The sequence below is a fragment of the Sesamum indicum genome, linkage group LG9 (genome assembly GCF_026168435.1).
Source record: "Sesamum indicum cultivar Baizhima isolate 11 linkage group LG9, ASM2616843v1, whole genome shotgun sequence".
NCBI lineage: Eukaryota > Viridiplantae > Streptophyta > Magnoliopsida > Lamiales > Pedaliaceae > Sesamum > Sesamum indicum.
This window is the reverse complement of record NC_142665.1, coordinates 21,752,844-21,775,230: the sequence shown is the minus strand read 5'-3', so window position 1 is coordinate 21,775,230 and position 22,387 is coordinate 21,752,844. Positions and strand designations below refer to the sequence as shown.

The following is a 22,387-nucleotide window of genomic DNA, read 5'->3' as shown; positions in this document are numbered from 1 at the left end:
TAAGCAATGTGGTCCACACCATTCTCTCTTTTACCACTTTGATGCTACCTTTTATTAAGTGTCATATATATTTGATGAGTCCAACAAATTTTCAATCATATACAGATTTTAAATACATCACAAATGAGGAACTGAAGTTTCATACATGATGAATACGATAGAGTCTGACAGTGAAGTTTCGTTCAAATGGAAAGATCAAAATCTAATTATATTAAATAAAAAAAATATCTCAACTAAAAACTGTTATAAATATGAAAATATGTCTAATTTTATAATAATACTTATCTTCTTTGTTAATATAGCTTTTCCATGTACTAATTAATTTGTAGTTATGTTGATGTAATGATTAATTTTTTATACTTTAATATGAATAATGATGTAATGAACTGTCTCTGACATAAAAAAAATATGAGATAGAATGTGTTTGCGAGTGAGTTAGAAGAAATATCTCGATTAAGAATGTGGAATAGTATAGATGCATGTAAGGACGAGGATGTTGAAACGAGAAAGTATTATTAATTCATCATTAAATATTAGTGCAATGGTTTGGATCTTTCGGCTGTTTGATATTTATGGTTGATCAGTTAATGGGATGGTTGATTAAGAATTATTAATTATGAAATAACAGGTGAATTAATTATATATATATAAACCAATTCTTAACTTAAAATTTTTATGGAGATTAGGTCATCACCATCACCTGGCTGTAATACAATATTTGAGTAAAACGAAGAGAGGACGACATCTGCTGATTGTCGGGTTTCAAGATTACGTAGGAATCACATCATCACCATCCTCATTAAATATATACTCCCATTTATTATATATGAAATATAGATCTATTATTAATTTACTCTCTTTATTAAATATTTATCTCATCATAAAACTATCTGGACTTTTTTTTTTTTTTTTACTATCACCAATTCTCGATTTTTTTTTATTTTCTATAACTATTTCTTTTATTATCTAAAAAGATATAGAAAAATATCTAAAATTATTTAAGCTATATTTTTATAAATTTGAAAAAAATTATATACACACATTGACTGTGCATGTTTAAACACATTATTAGAGACAATTTCTTGTTATAAATGGTACTACTTAACTAAAATCGAGCCAAAGCAAATACAATAGAACGCAGGACTAGACACAATAGTCGGAGAGTTTGGTAAGTCTTCATTAGGTATATGATTTTATTAAAAAAAAAATCAAATGAAAGAAAATAACAAATATTAGAGACAAGTGGTATCTTTTTTCTTTTCTTTTTTTTTAATTTTCTTTGGTTGTAAGAATTAGAGAGAAATAGGTAGACAAAAGCCTCGGGTTGATAAGGGCGGGGATCTTGTTCCCTTTCCGTTACCTATCTCTTAATCCGTACGTGCTTTTCCACCCAATCATATTCGAATGAATAATTAACACCAAGCACGACAACATTTGTAGGCCCCCTCTCAAACATTAACCCCTCATATCCTGCAACCCTATGTTCCCCTCTTCTTCTTCTTCCTCACTACATGCCAACTCACACCCACAATTATTTTTATTACCATAGAGAGAATTTAGGGCAAAAAATTTGGTAGACAAGAATTTGGAATGAATGGTGGTTTTTGTTTAAGAAAAGGATCTTGTCTACGATGATGTTGCTAATTGCGTACTTGGACAATTATTTAGCAGCTGGAATCGTGGATTTTGTTTCATTTTATTTTTAAAGTGTTTTTCTCGATATATTTTTCGAAGATCGAAAAAAAATATATAAAAACTAAGTTGTACCATATTTCACTAATTTTTGCATCGATGGCCAGATTTATCTAACCTGTAGGAAGTTGTTCACATAGATAAAATTAGGGTTTTGCTGATCAAGCATCCAAGCAGTCCAGTAGCCACGTAAGCAACGACTAAATTACATTTTTGCCCTGTATATTAGGATATAGTATTTTAAAGATTGTGGTTGCAGGATTAGCAATTAAATACCAAGAAAAATTAAAATAAAACTAAACAAAGCATTTAGTTGTAAAAAAAAATAAACAAAAAGGATGTTTTGTGTGAGGCCGTTGGAAAGCAAAGGTTTGAACAGGTTGACCGGGTGTGTGGCTCGAGGAATGATGCATATTGCATGGGAGATTATTATAGTTAATTGGGACAACAATTGAACTAATCACCATACTTAATTCATAGTGCTTGGAGAAATTATTACAGGGTAGATATATATATATGGGGGGCATGCATGAATCCGGCGATTCGCCACTTGTTGGTTTGGTTGGTTGTCACCAATGTCAGTTTGACCCACCCGGCAACAACTGATTCCATATCTGCCCGAAGATTAGAGAACTGACTACACAAGACCAAGACCTTTGTTTCTTTCTTACATCATTTATATATATATTATTGATGCTTTGACGACGACCCTTTTAACATAACACCTAACAAGAACGTACGTACCTAACTACAGTACACGCATACGACATATATAGCTAGCATCTCTAATTTAGATCGTGTCGGGAGATGTTTATATATAGAATTGTGAAAATATATAAGTCGTGCGATTTAAGCCACGTTAATAGTGGAGCGCAAATATGTTGTCCGAACAGTGGTCACATGCAGAAGTAGGAGATGTGATCAATCTTGATCGTTGGTAAGAATTTGTGGAGACATTTCTAAACGAATTTATCACAGTTAAGCACTTACGTGCCAAGAAATCATCATTTGTATCTTTATGACTTGTCTGGAACTAGCATATTGCCGTGCCAAGAAATCATATTGCCGTTCCAGATGATGCAGCTTTGAACGTTCGAGCTTGAAAAATTAAATAATGTTGAAAGAACTTAGTTTAGAGAGGACAAAACATGTAAACATAGTCATAATGCGGCCCTCGTTCTGTCGTACTCGTATTATATATGCACAATATATATATATATATATATATATGTCTCCACTTTCATGCCTTGTTTGTGCAGTAGTATCCAAAAATCCAGGGAATTGGAATGACATGTCATTGTGAATTGGAAAAACTGATATAAGTTTGACACATTGATGTAATGATACACGAGATCATGAAAAACATGCTTAAAAAGCATATATATAACCAGATCAGATGCTCCTAATTGGACCTGCCCAAACTTCAATTAATGATGTGAAAATGAACCTGGCAATTCTTCCATGCAAACAAAAATATTAATTAATCAATGTTGTGATCACGTTAACAGCAGGTCATACATAGAGTTGGACAGTGTCAGGTTGATAATTAATTAGACAAGGTAGGCATGACGGGCTTCGTAGTTAGTCGAGCATTTTTAGGGTTCTAGTCAAACATGGTCCTTAACAAATGCAGGTTGTTACTGATGATAAGCGGGATGAGGAGGAGACAAGGAAGCACTTCACTCATGTTTTAAGGTTCATGTTTGGACGTTCACTTTGGGACCGAAGGCAAGTTGAAAATTAGTTTTATTTCTTTCTTGGGGGTTGGTGATCGGTCAAGTCTTCTGCACTTCAACAGGGTCAGGGGTTGAAACAATGTCGGATTCCTGAGGTGGTTCAGAATCTTCTTCTTGGACTTCATGCATTTTAATTTTTCTACTAAATAATTAATTATATAGTTGTTACGTGGGTTTTTTTTGTTAGAAAAATAAAATTAATATTACATTTATATAATATATAGATAGACAAAAGGACCCCACACATAATCTGAAGCTGTAATAATTGGGCAGGGGAGAAGGTGTTTAATTCAAAGAGTGGGCACTGAGAGTGTGACTGGGACTGGGCAAGGCTTCCTCAGTGACATGTCTCTATCATCACTCATCTTTCAACCCGATCACTCATCTATCCTCTTTTCCTCTGTTTTCCTTTCCTCTTCTTCTCAAATTCGAATTTTTCTTCCTTTATTTTTTTTTTATTTCAGTTGTCAATTTCAAACTATTTTAAAAGCGAAAGGAGTACATAAGAGTGAAACTCGAATTCAAAACCTCAATCAAATGAAAAATTAAGAAAATCCATAAAATTTGAGATGCTCCATCTAGACAGAGTTTAAGATAATTTCAAATAGATGTGGTGGAGAAATGATTACTGAAGATTTGTCCTAAACCAGAGTTGGATAACTATGTAAAACTGTTGTTGTCTTGGCGATAATTATAACCGCCTTCTATGTGCAGCTTTTCAAGTAAGTGTTTATGGATTGAGAAATGACAGAGATGGGAAGGCAAATAAAAATGATTTCGGCACTTTCTCACTCCAAAGTATAATTGGTTTTCTCGTATAACTTATAATTACAGCAGACTATAATTCATGCCAAAAAACATGCCTGGAATTCTGCAACTATAAGACCAAAACTGCTCTATCAAAATTACAATGATCACAAATCGGTGGGTGTTTGCAATGTTTTGCTTTTATACTGAGAATACATTGTGTATAAAAAAAAAAAAAGTTGAAAATAGGCACTAGTTTATGTTGAGTGTCTAAAAGTAAAATCAAAAGTAGAAAAAAAACTTAAATCAGGGTTTAATTAAAATACAGCTTAATATCTACAATTTTTACCAATAACTTGCACAGTTTTCGTAAGAAATTATTTGTTATTTTTTATTTAAAATCAACTTAATTTAAATATTAAAAAAGAAGAATTGTAAAAGAAAAAATAATAAATTAATAAACATTTATATTACACGCTCACGAACATACTTCTTCAATTTAAGTAGGAGCCCATGCTAGCTAATCTTCAATTCAAGTCTGACAGACAATATGTTGGCGTCGCTTTTCTCCGCATAGGTGTGAAGAGTTACATCCTTAGTTTGACGTTTTGAGAGTGTCGGTAGAATGAAGGAGTATCATACTAATAAACCCTAATAATTCCAACATCTCTACTCTAATTTCCTCGATTTCTATTCTGTTGTCCGTTTTCAAAGAGACTACGTTTCTGCACGTGCACATTCACACACCACACATAATAGATTTCGATTCTAATACCTAAGAATGAAATATTGCATGGATGATACCTTTGAAGGATCAAGCCAAGGAATTATGGCTCAATGCATTTAAAATTGATGAATTTGAATTTAAAAAAATAATTCCAAATAACATTATTTTGTAAAATAGTTGAATCCATCGATATTCAGCAAAAAATAATTTAAAATTAGAATAAAAGAAATTAAAAATACTTTAAATTTAAATTCATCAAACAAATTCAAAAAAAATTGTTATTAAAAATTTAAGATCCATAATTTTAAATCATTTAATCCGAATGCAACACAAGACTTGGGAAAAGCAAGATATTTGTAGCATAACAATTAAGAAAAACAAAGGTGGTCGATAATAGAATTTCATCAACTACTTCAATATCAGCCAGAAGAATGTCATAGCTTTGATAATTCTAAATTGCGTAAGAACCAAGAAAAAAAGAAGCCTTTTTTCTGCTGCCGATTATTAGCAGTGACAAATCTTGATTTCAAGAAATCAAACATTTTGGACCCACACAAAAGTACAAATGAATTAAGTCTAGGAAAATTGTGACATAGAATCAGATGGTAAGAACAAGAAACAATATGAAATCAATCAACTGTATAGCGATCAGTACAGGCATACTACAGAAGAAAGAAAAATTAGACACCAAGACTTGAAGGCATCTGACTCCCCTTATTATTGGCCACGAGCACGGCGGCTTTCTGCATTCCTAATGGGAAAGAAATATGGATGGGCCTGCATGAACCCCAACCGTTACTCAGAAGGAAGACGGTAAAATGGATCAGATTAAGCATTAGAACAGCCGAAACTCAAGGTACATTGAACTTGTAGCTAAAACGTATGCACCCGCTTGACATTTTAAGCTATAATTGGGTATTGAGAGAAAAAAGTATAGCTTCGACGTAATTTTCCCAACTGTTTTGACCTGATGAAAACATAACTGATGTTTTCTACAAGAATTACAGTGATTACAAACAAGAATTCCAGAGTTGACTCAGTTTGAAAGATACAGTTTGCACTTTACAGACTGCCAGACCCAATTCCTAATTAGGAAGTTTCAAACAGGATTTCTCACAATCTTTAGAATCCAAAAGTATTAGCTATAACTATGTCATATAGAAAGTGAGTAGAGGATGGGAACATACCATTGCCTCCTTTGCGGTTGGCCTTTCTTGGTGATCATATCGCAACAATTTGTCAACAAAATCAATCGCCTTGAGAAGAAAAGAAAAATACATTATCAGTTACATGATTCTTAGGTTGTCAGTAGTGTCTCTGCTTTCTTACCTCAGGAACAGCCAAATGTTGATTATCAGCATTGATGAACTTGGTCCATGGTTTCCTGCTATGCCTACATTGACCCACCAAAAAGAGGTTCTTATCTGGTTGCAAACCAACATTAACAGAGAAAAGGTAAAAGTACTATATGGTTAAACCTTCCAACAAGGGCAGCAAGATTATGGTCCAATTCCAATCGGTACTTGTTCAAATATGCGTTCAACTCATCCGTCCCCAATACCTGGCATTCATTATATCACCAGCTTTATTATATTAGATTATCAAGAATTTTTGCTCCTACTTCATTCTGGAAAATTAAACTTGAAGTGGCATGAGACATGCATTTAGGCTCATATTGGTACTTATGCAAATGCAGAAAAGAAGGTTAGCAACTTAGCATGCCATTTAAAGTTTTCAGGGTGTACCCATAAAAGATTAAGACAGAGAGCACGAATTATTAACTCTCACAGAAGTGCAACCAACATAACTTGAAAAGTCACTTGTTCTGTGTGCTTCTGCAACCTTGTTTACAAAATAACAATTCAAGGATCCACAAACGAATGCAATTATTAGTAGAGGCCTGTTCCAGTTTATACCTTTGCAATCTTGACTAGTTGATCATAATTATCATGCCCATAAAAGAATGGCTCCTTGCGGAATATCTGCATAGCACACAAGCCCTCGATATGAGTATCAACATGGAAGTAGAACTTGGCATAACCTTTGGTGGTGGGTTGGAGAGTGGATCAGGATGGGGGTTAGCGAGGATATATAAGTATAAGTTTTTAAACTCCCCCCATCATCTGTCACCCACAGATCTGAGAAAAAACTCCAGGATTCTATCATCCAACAGGGTGACAGTTGATAGCAGCTTCACAAGAGAGGACCACCACCAAATGATATGTCCAGGTTCATTTGTAATTCATACTAAACAAATCTGGAAAAGTTCGCATGTGTAGTAGAACATAATATTGAGGGAGGGAGTAGAAGGAAATGCATACCATTCCAGCAAACATACAGCCCAGACTCCACAAGTCCAAGGAGTAATCATAGTCTTGCAAATCAACAAGAAGTTCAGGGCCCTTAAAGTATCTGCAGAAGGCATGTATGAAAATTGAAAGTGAAACAGCTTATACACAGCTACATACAATAAGATCACCTCAGTTCAGACAACAGAGGCTATTCATGCTCATATGCATTGCCTAAGATGTTTTGTCAAGAAGCAATATACATAAAATAAACATTAGAAGCCAGAATTTAAAAGAAGATATTTATCATCAATAAACTAGCTGCAAAAAATTATAGCCAATAAGCCAAATTTGACACTTGAAGATCAGCTGTACTGCAATAGCAATTTTAGAAATCCAACGCAGAGCCAAATTTACATACTTGCAGCCTAAAATGTTGTGATGCTTCTTCGGGGAAATGTTTACCAGATCCAACTAATTTACATATTGTTACTGCTCTAAGTGCTCTCTTTTAAGCCACCTACCAAGAGAAGTAGCAAACTACTATATAAACAAAATTTTGACTTTCATACTACATCATATGACTGTAAAACAACAACCACTCGATAGCTCAACAAAGATTTGATGATCAATTTAGTTCCTAGTGTTATTAAAAAGTCTTATTTTGTTTTAACATATTTCATTCTGAAAACCTGCAGACCTCCATAAATCACATGGATAAATGCCTAAAAAATGAACTAATACTCGCATGTTTAACAGGTGAGGTCCAGGTATGAAGACTGAAACCCAAGGCCCATTTACGACCTCAAAACCCAACCCCACAAGGGTTGGTCCAGCTCAGGTCATCCCTATCACCAAGTTAATAGGAGTACTTGAATCAGATAGAAACTATAATAAAAAAAGTAAGATACCACAAAATACAGCAAAAATGGAGGAAAGATGGCAAACCTAGAAGCAACACGAACATTGTACTCTTTCCCAGGATGGTAGAACTCTGCAAGTCCCCAATCTATTAGACGAAGTTTACGCTGCTCGTGATCTATCATGACATTGTGGGGCTTCACATCCCGATGCATGATACCTTGAGAATGGCAATAATCTAAAGCCTACATGTAAGGGTCAAAGGATAAATTTAATTTTACTATTATAAATCATAACACACATCATCTGAGTAAAAGCCAGATAGGGCCACCAACTGGAGGTCTGGGTTAATTGTTGGGATGGAGGCACAAAAGTTAACTAAATTATGACAAACAATGAAACCAAATTAGGTTGACATTAAACAACCAGCAAATCAGTATAAGCAAAGCAAGAGGTGAGTCAGTAAACAAGCTTACTTAGAATCAAACCTAAATCTATGTAGTGAATTCTTACACAACCACACATGCCCAGAATTCAAGCTCTGGCCATACCACCAACATGTTGGTTTAGAGCTTATTTCATAGAATAACAACAGAAACACTTCATAATAGTTGTTCACAAAATCCTAACTGAGAAATCTTGCTTATTCTTGCTCCACTTCCCAGTCAGAAACAGAAACCAGGGCTTCCTAATTTGACTTTTTAATGTTTATATTGAATGCATGCCTAGATACAAATAAGTCAACCAGGCCAGCTATAGTCAAAGTTTTGCCCCTAATAAACATGTATCCTTCTGAGTTCTACATCAAATGATCTATCAATGTCATTCTATGACTTATCAACAAGGCACAGAAAACAAGGCATTCGAAAAAGATTCATGTCAAAAAATGTGAATGCAGGAAAAAAAATGAGACTTGCCTTTAAGAGTTCATAGATGTAATATCTAATGTCAAAATCCGAAAGTGTGGGATACAGCACTTTAAAGTCTGTATTGTTCACATATTCAAATATAAGACTTGGAGTCTTCGATTGTTGATCCCTTACGATGTCAAGCAACTTCACAATATTTGGCCCGCCACAGAGATTCTGTAAAATCTTAATCTCCCTCTTGATCTGCAAAAATGATGGAATGATTAATCACAAGTCCTACACTAGTTACAACTTCCATATTGGCATGACAAGTATATAATACTTCACCAGAAATTAATTGAATCTGAAGAAGAAATTAGTCAAAACTAATCAAAGATAACAAGAATGGTCTGCTTATTTTGTTAACAAAGATTGAATGGTCTCACTGTAGGTTAGCTCTCAACAATTCTGGGTTTAAGGCCTCCAATCTTCAGTAAGGCCCTGTTTAAACTCTAAGACACACGGGGCGAGCAAGATGGGCATCCTCTCCGACACAGATGGAAAGAGTGCTGAGAGCCACAAAATAATGTCCATGAAACCACCAGTAAGATTTCATGTCGCTACCCTAACTATCTAAGGGCCATCTAGAAGAAATATGGCTGCACATTGAAGTACATAAGTAGCACTCTTGATGCTGAAAGTACAATATGAGATGCTGCTATCTATCTTCGTACTAAGATAAAACATAGAAGCTAAAAGTTCTTCCAATTAAGAAACATGCTGTAAGCGACCAGTTTGGCTTTCAGGAAGTTAGTCTTTTGTTCCAGATAGATCAAAAGACCAAAGGAGTACGGCGGATACAAAGCAAAGAAAAAAGATTAAGCAAAATCCACAACAATTCAACACTTAACTGTACAACTGAGAATGAAAAGAGATACAGATACATCAGGGGAAAATCTTTAATTTCTATCATTGTCCTCTCAGCCTTCAATTTACAACCCTTGTACAGGATTAAATATTAAAAAGGCACCAAAGTGGTTTACTAGAAAAGGCAGCAAGAAAGACATGCACTTTCTGTTATTGCTTCCTTTCTAACTATGAAATCTCTTCCTGAAATTAAAACCAATAATCTGTTTCAGGCCAAGCATTCATATTCAGACACGAGCATCCATGTGCATCAAAAAGTACAAAGCGCACTGAGAATAAAGGTACATAAAATTTTCAATATAGCAAATTATAGAAGAAAGTATCTTATTCTGTATTTCTTAAGTTTTATTCCGATTTCATCCACTAATGAAGAAAGAGCTTAGAGAATGCGTCCCGAAACAGGCCACTCACCTTTAGGTTACCTCGTATATAACATTTGTAAACATCACATTTAATCAAATTAAAGAAAAATGAAGCATAAAGTTCAGGAAAAATGACGGACCTTCTTCTTCTTGACAGGTTTAAGAATTTTGATGATGCACTTCTCGTTGTCGGTGGTGTGAACCCCCTCAAAAACCTCGCTGTACTTGCCCCTACCCACCTTCCTCACCACCTCATAATCATCCTGCTCCCTGACGAAACCAATCAAAGCCCATGATCAAATCGAACAAGAAAACGCAAAATCTAAGAACAATCATTTAAAGGAACATCCAAATTAAGTACCCCCATTGAACAGTGAGAGACTCGTAGTCCCAGTACTCCTTAGGGCGGATGACATTAACGTCGGGGTAGACCCGCGCCTTCGACGGGGCACCGGGGCGCCGAATGGCTTTCCCGATCTTCTGGGCCATGGTTTCAGCAAAGGAGACGGCTGGGCTGACGGTGATGGAGGATAACTGCGGTGGCTTTGGCTTTTCTTTTTGTCGATAGAGGTTAACCTGTTGTTCTTGTTGCTGTTGTTGTTGCGTGAATGAAAGTGGGGGTCGGGAAGCGACGTGGCGGAGGGGAGCGGCGGCGGAGGAGAGACGGTGGTGGCGAGAGACGATGAATTGGAAAGGCCTTACCATGAAATGTTAAGGGTTGTTGCTTACTATTATTGCCTTTATTCTTCACTTCTTCTGATTGCTACATAGAATCCAAATGGAACCCCCCTTTTTCTCCCTGAAACGACGTCGTCCCTGGACTAATTTTTCCTTTTCTGGTCCTCTTCTTTTAATATTTTTAGTCTTCGGTTGTAGAAAAAATCAGGAAATATCCCGGACATGGTTTATTATGGGACTAAAAAGTAATATCTTAAAGATTTGGGGGTACATTCTCAAATTGCGAGACTTCGAGCATAATTATTTTGAAACTTTATAACTATTACTTTTTTTTTTTTTCAAGGATAATCAAAGCTATTATTTTAAATTTTTAAGGATGATAAACAAGAATGACATGAAGTAAAATTTGTAAGTATATTACTTGGACTTCTCCTAATACTAATATTAGATTATTTTATTATTATTTGAAAAGTTATAAATACGCCTTCAAAAATTATTTGTAATTAATATTAGGAATAATTATACTCTCCTTTCTTGAGATTTGGTGTAATTACACGTAGATTTCTATAGTTTAAAAAATTACATATAGCACCTCTGGATTTTACTTTCGTCTAACAAATAAGTCCCTCCGTCAGTCCAAATTCACCTAATTTACTGATAATTAACAAAAGAATTAGAAAAAAAATTATATTTACTTCCAATTCACTTATTATTTGACTTATAGTAAATCAAATAAATCTTTTTATAACCAAATAATTCTTATACATCTTTACGCATTAATACATATAAGGAGGTATATCTTCACCATTATAATGATAGTTTAGTCTGAAAAAATTGTTTGACTTGTAACAAGTTAGTTTTAAGTCAATCAAATATAAATATCAGTAAATTTAGTGAATTTTGATTAACGAATGAACTTATTTGTTAAACAAATACAAATAAGGGAGAGAAGTGTGATTATCCCTTTATATTAACACTTTCTTAAAGACAAAAAGTTTCAAATATATCTACTAAATTAAATTACATCAACACTTTCTCAAAGAGTTTACTTATAATTTTACGATATATATATAAATATATATTATAATTAAAAATATCAAGGTACGTTGATATAATTTACTAAAAAAATTTCTTCCAACCGGATGTGCAATGAATGAATTAAAAACATTAGATGAGATATAACTTTTTGTAGGAATGTTGGACTTGGACTTGTACAAAAATCCACTAGATATTATAAACTGAGTTATGATTATCCTGAAAATGAGAGTGATAGATGAGCGTGGAGTTGGACAAGAAACAATGATGCGATTCAGAATCACTGCAGCTGAGGAAAAAGGAAGAAGCCTAGAACTAGTTGTTGTTGTTAAGGTTACTATAGAATAAAACTAAACCTACATTTTCCCACCAGCACCAGAAACCAAAATTTCTGCACGAAAAATCATCTGATTTTGTGGCCTTTTGCTTTCTATCACCCTAAGCAAAATACAAGGTACAATCTTGGTTTCAAGATGAGAAATGTCTCCTACTTCCTGAAGGGGTGGACCTTGTTTCTTCTGCGGTAGATGTAGGGCTCTCCGAGGTGTCCGAGCTGCTGTTCTCCCCTCCTCTGTCTTTGCTCAACCAGAGTCGCGAGAAGATTGTTTTCACTTTGTTAGCATCGATCTTTTCTGTGGTCAATTTGGTGTCGTTGGTGCTGCCTTTGTTTGTCAGCTTCAGAGAAGCAAGCTCTCCCTTCAATGTCTTCAGTTCCTCGGATATCTGGTCACGGTCTAAGTCCTCATCTGTGTTGGTGGTTGCTGATCTGGAGCTACCATAGGATCCTCCTGGCAGCAAAGCCCTAACGGAGCCGGGTAAATCAGGGATGCTGCCACTATCCACTGTTGCGGCTGCTCTGGCTTGCTCAAAGAAGAGAACCTGCACAACAACCCGCAATGGGAGCCTCTCGTTTTGCACTGCGTGCGCACACGCTTCGCCTGATAGCTTCCTGCAATCCATTAGCCGGCAAATTCTCTTTTTCTCGCTCTTAGTCATCCCTGGGTGTATCTATAAAGAGGACAGAATGCAGTGAGTGTAAGAATATCAAATACTTCCTCTACGACATGAAAGCAGAAAGACGAGATCCCAAAAGTAAGAGAATATCAATAACGAATGGGAATCCAGATATGAACCTTGAGATACATGTCAATAGCACGGTAGAGTCCGTCATGAGTTGATCTTGGAAAGCTAGAAACCATATCCGCGAGAGCAACGAATCTGGATAAAGGTAATGAGGAATCTCGAGCAGCTTCAGCCAGATAAGCATCAACCAATCTAGCCACCTTAATTTTGGAATCTGAAGTGAACCCACTGTACATCACTTGGAACTCAGGATCGTCAGAACTGTCATTCTGAGAGCTATGTGCTTGCATCACAAACTGCTGGACCAAGTCCTGTACTATATCTATGTTATACAGAGTTGTTTCACCAGTTGGAGAACGCATCAGAAGATCAGCGATGGTTGCCTCCCCAAGTTGTTGTGCAATTTTTTGCATTAGCTCCACTCTTCCCTCCTCGCCGCATTCTAACAAGAAGGATGCCTGCAGTAATTTGAGCAAAAAACTACAAGGTACAGAATTTTTCTCTGTTGGCAGCAATGATGTGATGGTATCAACCAAGAACTGGTACTTCAGAATATCGCCTCCCTTTATAGTGCCTTTGATAAAACCTGGAATCCTTCTTAAAGCATATGCTTTTAATGAGTCTCCAATAACATCAGCAGAAATTCTTCCTTTAGCTTGTATTGTTGTGATAACCCGTTTATATAAATCAATCTGAAGTTCGCAGAGGTCTTCTACCCACCAGTCTTTCGGCACTGTTTGTTGTTTCTTCACAGCATTCCAGAGGGGATCGTGCCCATTCTCAGATGGGAGCTTCTTACGATTGTAGGTGTATGACCAGTCAACTTTTGAAGGATCAGTTGAGGCTTTAGAAGCTATTGAATCTAGGCAGCGGCTAACAACCTTCAACTCCTCTGACCAGGGAAGAAGAGCTTTTGTAGTCTGAAGCACAATTATGGAGTCCTTCCAGCTCCGGAAAATGCAGGACGTAAGAAAGACGTCAATTTTGTATATGAGATTTCCCTTATCAACAGTCTCGTACATTTCAAGATACTCTGCTGCACAACGGGCTGCTACCACATTATACGCATTGAGTGTCACCACGATGCCATAGCAGAACTTGGCACATATCTCAAATGCAGCAGGTCCACCTGGAATATCATGGATGCGAATCTCCTCGTTTTCATCACTTGCACTGGCGACAAGCTTCTGAAGGTGAGAACTCTTGGACAAAAGTGGAAACTACAAAGAGATGAACTTCTGTTAGCAGACAGAAATACACTGTCAAGAGACTGTACACAGAGTGGAATCCACAAGCACAAATGAGTGATTTTTTTTTAATTTCGGTACTACAGATTACTCATCTTACACGAAGCAAGTTGGTATCTTGAGCATACTTTTCTGTGCATCTTGTGTTTCTACTTTATTTGGGTTGATGTACAAGCAGAAATCTATGAGAGTTCAAAGCAACATGCAATCTCGATAAATTTGAGCTGACATGGACGTTGTTAAATTGCACAGTTGCCATCAACAGAATGATGCATGTGAAAGCACACCGAATTTAGATTCAATGATTTTTAGTGACAATCGGCAGCATGCAAGACCAAGCGAATATGGGTGGCTGCATGTTTTTAAGACGGCTTAACAAAATGTTGTTTTCGCCTTTTTGGTACCAGGAAGCATAATGGTGAGCATAAATAGACTATACCTTGTGCAGATAAAATTTGACATCCCCAACGCTAATGACCATGTCAGTTGCCAACTCTGCTGCTACATACCTGAAATAAAGATGATTTACCAGTCACATTTGTAGTTAACTTCATATCCACATATTTACACATTGAACTTCGATGCAGAAGAAAGTGAATGCTAGTATAAACTTGGATGAAAACATGCAAAAGAATCACCAGAAAAAGAAATTATCTCCTTATTTCTGGTAGGACCCTATTTTTTAGGAGAAAATAGAGGAAGAATTCAATTAAAATTCGTGATGGTAGGCATATCCATTATGCATGTATATGTAAATATACACGCCAGGGTTATCACCATGAAACCTTACAGGTCGCAAGCCGTAAGCACAGAGGTAAAATGATGAAAAGAGAAGATTGGCCATATGTTTTGGCTCAATGCAACTGTTAGTGAATATAGGGACAGAGACTCGGATAGCAATATATCAAAACAATAGGTTAGGACATAAGATGCTGATCATGCATTCATTGAGTAATAAACTAAAATGCAAGCAAGAGCCCATGATAAAATATTAGCTCTTTTTTTTTTGGGAAAGGAAAATATCAGCTCATTTGAGCAGAGCAACGTCACAAAATCTGCTTCATTCCGAACAGACACGAGACTAGAAGGACTTAAAAACAGTTAGCAATGACCTGATATTTTCCCCTTCAGTCTGAAACTGATCAGGCTTGGATCCAAGCTTCATAAACTTCATCTTGGCTGGAAAATGATCTTTTCACCTCCAAGATCTCAAACCTTATCACCTCTTTACGTCAATCACCGCAGTTACCAGTTCAACGATTCTCACACCAAAAAAGGAAGTTGGAAGAGCCGACGCCCGTAAGCTAAAACAGAATACCTACACGCTAACTCTCAAAGATTCAAGACGGAGGATGAAGTTGTAAGGGAAGAGACCACATGAAGAGGATAACTAGCTTGTCAGCAGAGTCCAAGAACCCGGGTCATCAAGAGTTAGCTCAGAGACACAGCCAACAAACTGTGAATCAACTAAAAGAAAAGAAAAGCTTAATACAATCTCAAGAACAGAGCCTCCCCCACTTGCACCTTACTGGCATCACCCACCCTCTAGTATTTATTTTATCTTCCAAACTAGTAGCTTTCTTCCAAACTCAGCATGATTTCTTGCGTTCTATTTCAGGAACCAAGCCCAAGAATCCACATTCCTCAACAAGATTTTCTTTCACCAATGAAAGTTGGAGAGACCTGTCAAAGCCAACATGAATCTCGGTATGAGTGGCGGAACACCACTAAAATTGCAGACAAGGAGCATCATCTCGTTTTGGAAGATACTGAAAACGCAATCCACATATATGAACAAGACGGCACTGGAACCAAAATATTTGTTCTCTGAAATGGCAGAAACTGAATTTCCCAAAACAATGCATGCACACCAATACACCACATGATATAAAGTACCAAAACCAAGAAAAACAAAAACAGCAGTAACCCGCAATAAAACTAACAACCCGTTCTGTACTCGCAAAAGATTAAGCAGAAGCCAAATGCAGACAGACAGCAAATCTTAATCAAAATACCATGAAGGTTACATGCATACTCAAACTCATAAGCATGAGTTATAATAAAGCCATGTCTCATCAGAAGAGAAAAGCAGAAGAAGTAAGAAACTCGAACCTTGGTATTCTTCACAACTCATCCAAGATTAAAGATTTGAAGACCCAACTCCCATGCAAATCACGGCAATCGAATCAGCCAAACCCCTTCTCCGTATAAAGAAAGAATCAACACTCAACAGGGAGCAAAACAGTGTAAGAACACTACCCAAATTCTATGACTTTGAAGAACAAATACAAGAGAAACCCCACCACACTAAACCAGAAAAAGATCAGCCCAACAAAAGAAAAAAATCAAACCATCAAAAAGTAAACTTGTCCCTAATCTTTGCCAGCCACCATAGCAACATTATGTTCTCGCAAAAAGCCAATCTGAGAATGTTCCCACACTCTATCCCTTGAGAATCAGCACCACCGCCCCCACCACCGCTCCCCTTTTTTCCTCTCCTACACTACTTTTTATACCAGGAATCAAAATGACAATTTTCTCACACAAATCTAAATAATATTGCTAAAAGTGATTCAAACACTATTTTAATCTTGGAAATCAGCAGCATCCCTTTTTTTTTCTTTTTCTTTTTCTTTCAGCATTTCAGCTGTAACTGTAAAGTGGGTTGGCTCCTTTTTCTCTCAAGCCCACTGCTGGACCCCTCAATCTTTTTCAATCAATAAATATAAAAAGTCTACAGTTTTAGGCACGCCAAGCTGACACTGTTGCCCCCCTTCATCATATACAATACATGCAACCCTTCATCTTTTTCTTTTTCTGCTTTGAAATTTTTAGTTTTCTCTCTCTCTTTTTATTTTTTCTTTTCTTGAGTAGAAAATGACCCATCCATCTTTTTCTCTCGTACTTCGATAATAATGGCATCCAACTCCTACCCAGACTTTTATAGTGAAGAAATATGATTGTAAAGATCACATTTTTGCTGCTGAAATTCGTCGAGTAATACAAGAATCATAGGGGGGGATCACATGGGCCACTCATGACTGCTTACTTTGGAGTTTGTACTCAAATCCTCAATCAGAATCCCACTTTTATGTGCTGGTCTTGCTTAATTGTAGTGTGCTAATGTCCATTATCATCATTGCTTGTTTAATAACCATGTTAATAATTTCAACTTTTAAGACAACACTATTCCGGTGTACAACAGTTGGACTTCCGCCGGTCATTACAAATAATTTTGATGGGATTCTTGCAATATTTATACCATGAAGGGCTTCATCTTCTTCAAACTCTTTGAGATAATACTTTTCAACAACATTATTGATTTAGTGAGTACGTAGGTAATGATTCTTGTCACTATATAATTTCACAAAACGAAATCATAATGTATTAAGTGGAATGAGATTCTAACCATCAAGAAGAAAAAGAAAAAGAAAAAGTTGAAGGACATTATTGCGACAAGTGGAAATGAATATAAGAAGTTTAATTATCTCCGACTCTGAGTATTGAAGTGGTTTCTAAGACTTTTTACAAATTTTATCGTTAATCATTTCTACTTTTACAAAAAGATCAAGTCATTCATTATTAATTTTTCTCATCCAACTATCGGAGGTTGATGATATAATTCAAACATAAATAAGGATAGTTTTGTTAAAAAAACATTTATTTGACATTCATAAATATAACATTTCATTTAATTTTTTTATTAATATCAACAATAATAATGAATTTTAACTAATGAAAGAATTTATATCACTATAAAAAAATATAATATTAATGACAAGATATCAAGTAATAATTTTAATGTTATCACAAAAAATACGTATTGATTGCCAACAATTTTGATCTTGTCACAATATAATTTTTAATAATAAGAATTGTGTATAAAGTTGTTATTATAGATAATTAGTGACACATCTACAATAACAATAATAACTTATTATCATTAGGTTGCCATATACACGTGTCAATAATTATTCATAGTCATAATTTATTGGGCATATTTTATCACTAATTCTTGCTAATTATAATTTCTACAAAATAATTATTCTACTAAATTTTAAAATTCATTACCGTGACAAATAAATTTTTATTACCAAATATATATAATTTGTGACAATAGTAAAATTGTCACTAAATAATTTTTGTTGCTAAGTTCTTATTTTTCTTGTAATTTGTGTTAGACAGAAATAATTGTTGGGGGCATTAAATATAATTTCTCAAACTATAAGTAGTTTACATATAACTACAACAAACTTCAAAGAGTCGGCATATACTAGGTCAATTTTTTTCACAAAGATATTGTGCACATACTCCATATCACAGCGTTGCATTTTTCTCTAGTTAATATTGTTCTATCGCCGTAATATCACCAATGACTAAAATGTAATTGGAAAAAATCGACAGCAATTAAATCAAAAAACACATAATTAACAATATGTATATTAATTGATAAACATAGCCAAAAAAATTAACTACAAACATAATATTTATCATTTAAAAGTAAATTTTGAAACTCCTTGGACCCCATGGTTATGGTGCCATGCTCAAATTCCACAAAAGATTTAGTTTTATATAACAATAAGGGATGATTATACTCTCCGTTTTTTAAATTTGGTATAATTATGCGTAAATTTTATGTGATTTGAAAATTTATATTTAATACCTTTGAAGTTTGCAGCAATCTAGTAAACAGATCCCTCTATTAGTTAAAATTCATAAAATTTATTAATATTAATAAAAAAAAACTAAATAAAAATTAATATTTACCTTCAATGAACTTATTATTAATTTATTAATATTCTCCTCGGCAAAATTTCACCTTTCGTTCTGTAACTATAGGTGTGTTGCACTTTTCTTCTTTTATTTTTTAAATAAATATATTTAGTCCTGTAATTTTGATATTTTTAACACATCCAGTCCTGTAACTATTGACACAATAATTTTAGTCCTATACGTATTTTATTAAAACACATTTAGTTCTGTAATTTATAAAAATTGACACTTTTAGTCCTGTTTTGCCTGCGAGTAAGATATGGCAATAGAGAAAAGACGTGTGTTTTCACGCGTTAATTACTAAACACTACCCGACCTTTTAATTTATGAGCCCTGCCTCGATTCCTCATTTCAACCCTAATTTCCCCAAACCTCCAAATGATTACACAAACACCAATACAAATTATAGAAACAAAATCATTGGTTAATCCCGTAATTTTCACATGAATGAAACCTTCTTTCTAAATTATCATTTGTCCAATATGTCCTCAATCGAACAAGTGATCCCCAGTTGCAATTAAAGAATTTTTAAATATTTTTGGTTACTTATCACTCACTAGCCTCCTTTTTTGAGTGAAAAACAACACTTTCAAGACGAATTAAGTGTGGGGTGAAAGTGAATTAGACAAATTTTGTTTCAATTCATAATGGGACGAGAATTGGTGGATTTGGGTGAAAGATTAGAGTTTCAAATGGGAAGGGAAAGCTGGAACGGTGGTTTGAAAATGTGTGGAATTCTTGTGAAAAAATACATTTTTATTCTATTTCCTACAATATTAGCATCTTTCGCGAGTCAGCACCATGCAGTTTTTTCTGACAATTATTTTTTATTCTGATAAAAACATGACTAAAAGTATCAATTTTTATAAATTACAGAACTAAATATATTTTAATAAAATACATGTAGAACTAAAATTATTGTATGTGTCAAAAGAATCAAAACTTCAAAAGATATAAGACAAAAAAATACAACACACTTATAGTTATTGGATGAAAAGTTAAATTTTGCCAACTCCTCTCCTGTCCGCACATCTCCCTAATAATGTGTGGCTGGAGTTAATTAAATATACTGCGCGAGTGTGAAAAGATTCTCAAGAATCAGTTCAATTCACCTGCTGCTAATTTTTTTCTTTTTTTCCCCAATTCCAACCATTTCTGTCTGCTTTCTATAAATTAATCTCACTTATATTTGCAATGATCTTCTGAAGATACCCTCACGAGAATTATTTGTCGATTTGTCTTTTTTTATTAATTTTAATTTTGTTAATACCTGCTAAGAGTTTGACTTAAAATATTATTTGTCTAGCTACTTACAGAATTATATAGTTTTCTGGAAAAATAAAAATAAAATAAATAACTAAATATTATATATTCAGACAGGATTCAGGAACAAGTACATATATTTTTTGGAAAGCTAGTTGTCGTTTGATTTAACTTTTAAAACTATTTTAAGACAAAAAAGAAATTAAAAATTAATATTGCATCGATACGTAAATGTAAATCAACGATCAAAGAAATAATCAAGCTCAGCGAGACAGCTACGATTCGAACCCTTCTAACACGATTGTCCTTAAAAACAGCCAATCGACCTGAGTCCAAGATTTTTTTACTGAAAATCTTAGATTTAAATCTGAGTGTGTATATTTGCGACGGGCATGTGTGTATTAAAAAAACCTTCCAACACGATTTCTTCGAATTATTTTGAATGTGGAAACAGTTGACAAATAATGGGACAAAATGTTAATTTATTCTCAAATCTGGGATTATAATGGTAAATTTTTTGTAGTAAAAATTTAAGTTTGCATGGTGAAAACGGTGTCATAATTTGGAATAAATCGTTATACAATTGACAAGAATTGGGTAGGGGTTCATGTAAGGTTCAAGACATTAATATCAAATATCTTACCGGCCGCGCGGTGCGTAGCTAATTGTCGATTTCAAGAAAATGAGTCAATTTCAAAGTCACTTGTGTTTGGTTCTCTATGTGGACTTTGACCAACCTTTCAACATCTCCCACGTGCAACTCCCTCTCATCTCATCCCTCTCTCTGCGTTAATTCTTGTTAAATTAAAAAAATATATATTTTTACGCCCACTCTGTATATTCTGAAATTCAATTATAACAGATTGTTAAAAATGAATGGTTAATAAATTATTTCAAATTTTACTAATGTGTTCTTGTTAAATTAAAAAATTATATTTATACTCATTAAGTGTATAATGAAATTCAATTATAACAACTCGTTAAAAATAAATATTTGACGGATTTGTTCAAATTCTTGGACCAAATTATATAAAAGGTTTGCTTTACCAGGTCTTGCCCGAACGACGGTGGGGCAGTAATCCAGTAATTCTTTTTTTAACTGTAGGATCTAAAATAAGTAAATCAGGCTGTTTACAAAAAATAGCAGGATAATACTTTAAAATGCAGTAAAACACGACAATTGCAAGCGTGCGTGTTTGGGTTCCGCATCTACTAATATCATTATTATAAAAGGAAACAAAAATCAAAAGGACAGACAAAGAATTCATTTCTGAAATGGACAAAATCTCCAAATAATAAATTTGATGATCAGAAAATGTCGTTTGACATTGTCTGAAGGAATATACCAAGATATGCTGAATCCTTTTGTTGTTCAACTGATGGATCACTCTCACAACCATTGTTAACACCACGTGCAATGCAATGCAAGAGATTCGCAAAATCTTATTTAAATCAGATTCGATAAAATTAAATTAATTATAGAGTAAGTGTAGTATATTTGTTATGTGATTGAACAATTTTTTTTTTAATTGTATAATAATCATATACAAGTCTATTGCACTTGATACATAATTGGTTAGAGTATTAAATATTCAGATGACAGAGCGTATAATCACAAGACAAATGTTTATGCATAATTCAAACGACAAAATATAATTTATCATCAATAATATTGTATTTATGACATAATTAATTGTTCTCTTTGTATTACACATTACTTGTGTAATTTATAGGTGGCAAAGCCGAGTTCGAACTAGATTTGTCCAATTATTACATAAAATAGCAAACAAAAAACATATTTGATAATCTACGTCGTTAATTATAAAATTTATTTTTGGGTAAATTACAACAATCTCCCCTGATATTTGGCATAATTACAAATACCTCCCAATTGTTTGAAAAATTATTAATATCCCCTGGATTAGGGGATCAGCCGAGCGATTGCCTTCGCGGATCCAAACGCGCTCACAAGGCGCACAATAAGAATGAGACCAATAGAGACTTCATAAGGGACCATTTGAGTTGCAGATCGTAATGCTCCTAGAGAGGCATATTTCGAATATAGAGGAGTCAAGGTTCCCAACATGCATTTTTTATGGTGAACTGACCAAATGCCCTTG

At 34.6% G+C, this 22,387-nt stretch overlaps 2 protein-coding genes across 2 annotated transcripts; both read right to left on the bottom strand.

Moving 5' to 3' along the window:
- Nucleotides 1-5,443: 5,443 nt before the first annotated feature.
- On the bottom strand, nt 5,444-10,945 carry LOC105177806 (casein kinase II subunit alpha-2). The gene is made up of 10 exons (XM_088885228.1): nt 10,550-10,945; nt 10,329-10,458; nt 8,969-9,163; nt 8,139-8,296; nt 7,224-7,314; nt 6,819-6,884; nt 6,381-6,463; nt 6,232-6,295; nt 6,090-6,158; nt 5,444-5,679 (listed from the first exon to the last, which is right to left on the bottom strand). The coding sequence occupies exons 1-10, from the start codon at nt 10,891-10,893 to the stop codon at nt 5,620-5,622; spliced, it is 1,260 nt and encodes a 419-aa protein (XP_088741354.1). The 5' UTR covers nt 10,894-10,945; the 3' UTR covers nt 5,444-5,619.
- Nucleotides 10,946-12,151: 1,206 nt separating this feature from the next.
- On the bottom strand, nt 12,152-17,110 carry LOC105177807 (phototropic-responsive NPH3 family protein NPY5). Its single transcript, XM_011101060.3, has 5 exons — nt 16,344-17,110; nt 15,344-15,914; nt 14,671-14,740; nt 13,035-14,204; nt 12,152-12,909 (listed from the first exon to the last, which is right to left on the bottom strand). The coding sequence occupies exons 2-5, from the start codon at nt 15,403-15,405 to the stop codon at nt 12,370-12,372; spliced, it is 1,842 nt and encodes a 613-aa protein (XP_011099362.1). The 5' UTR covers nt 15,406-15,914; nt 16,344-17,110; the 3' UTR covers nt 12,152-12,369.
- Nucleotides 17,111-22,387: the final 5,277 nt, after the last annotated feature.

Bases quoted from the DNA above. Each gene is read 5' to 3' on its own strand.
- LOC105177807 (XM_011101060.3), bottom strand. From the start codon at position 15,405: ATGAAGTTTATGAAGCTTGGATCCAAGCCTGATCAGTTTCAGACTGAA. The intron at 14,741-15,343 runs GTCATTGCTAAC...TCTTTATTTCAG, and splicing joins ACTGAAGGGGAAAATATCAG to GTATGTAGCAGCAGAGTTGG. The intron at 14,205-14,670 runs GTATAGTCTATT...ATCTCTTTGTAG, and splicing joins TCAAATTTTATCTGCACAAG to TTTCCACTTTTGTCCAAGAG.
- LOC105177806 (XM_088885228.1), bottom strand. From the start codon at position 10,893: ATGGTAAGGCCTTTCCAATTCATCGTCTCTCGCCACCACCGTCTCTCC. The intron at 8,297-8,968 runs GCAAGTCTCATT...CCTTACATGTAG, and splicing joins ACATCTATGAACTCTTAAAG to GCTTTAGATTATTGCCATTC. The intron at 6,464-6,818 runs GTATAAACTGGA...AATGAATGCCAG, and splicing joins AACTAGTCAAGATTGCAAAG to GTATTGGGGACGGATGAGTT.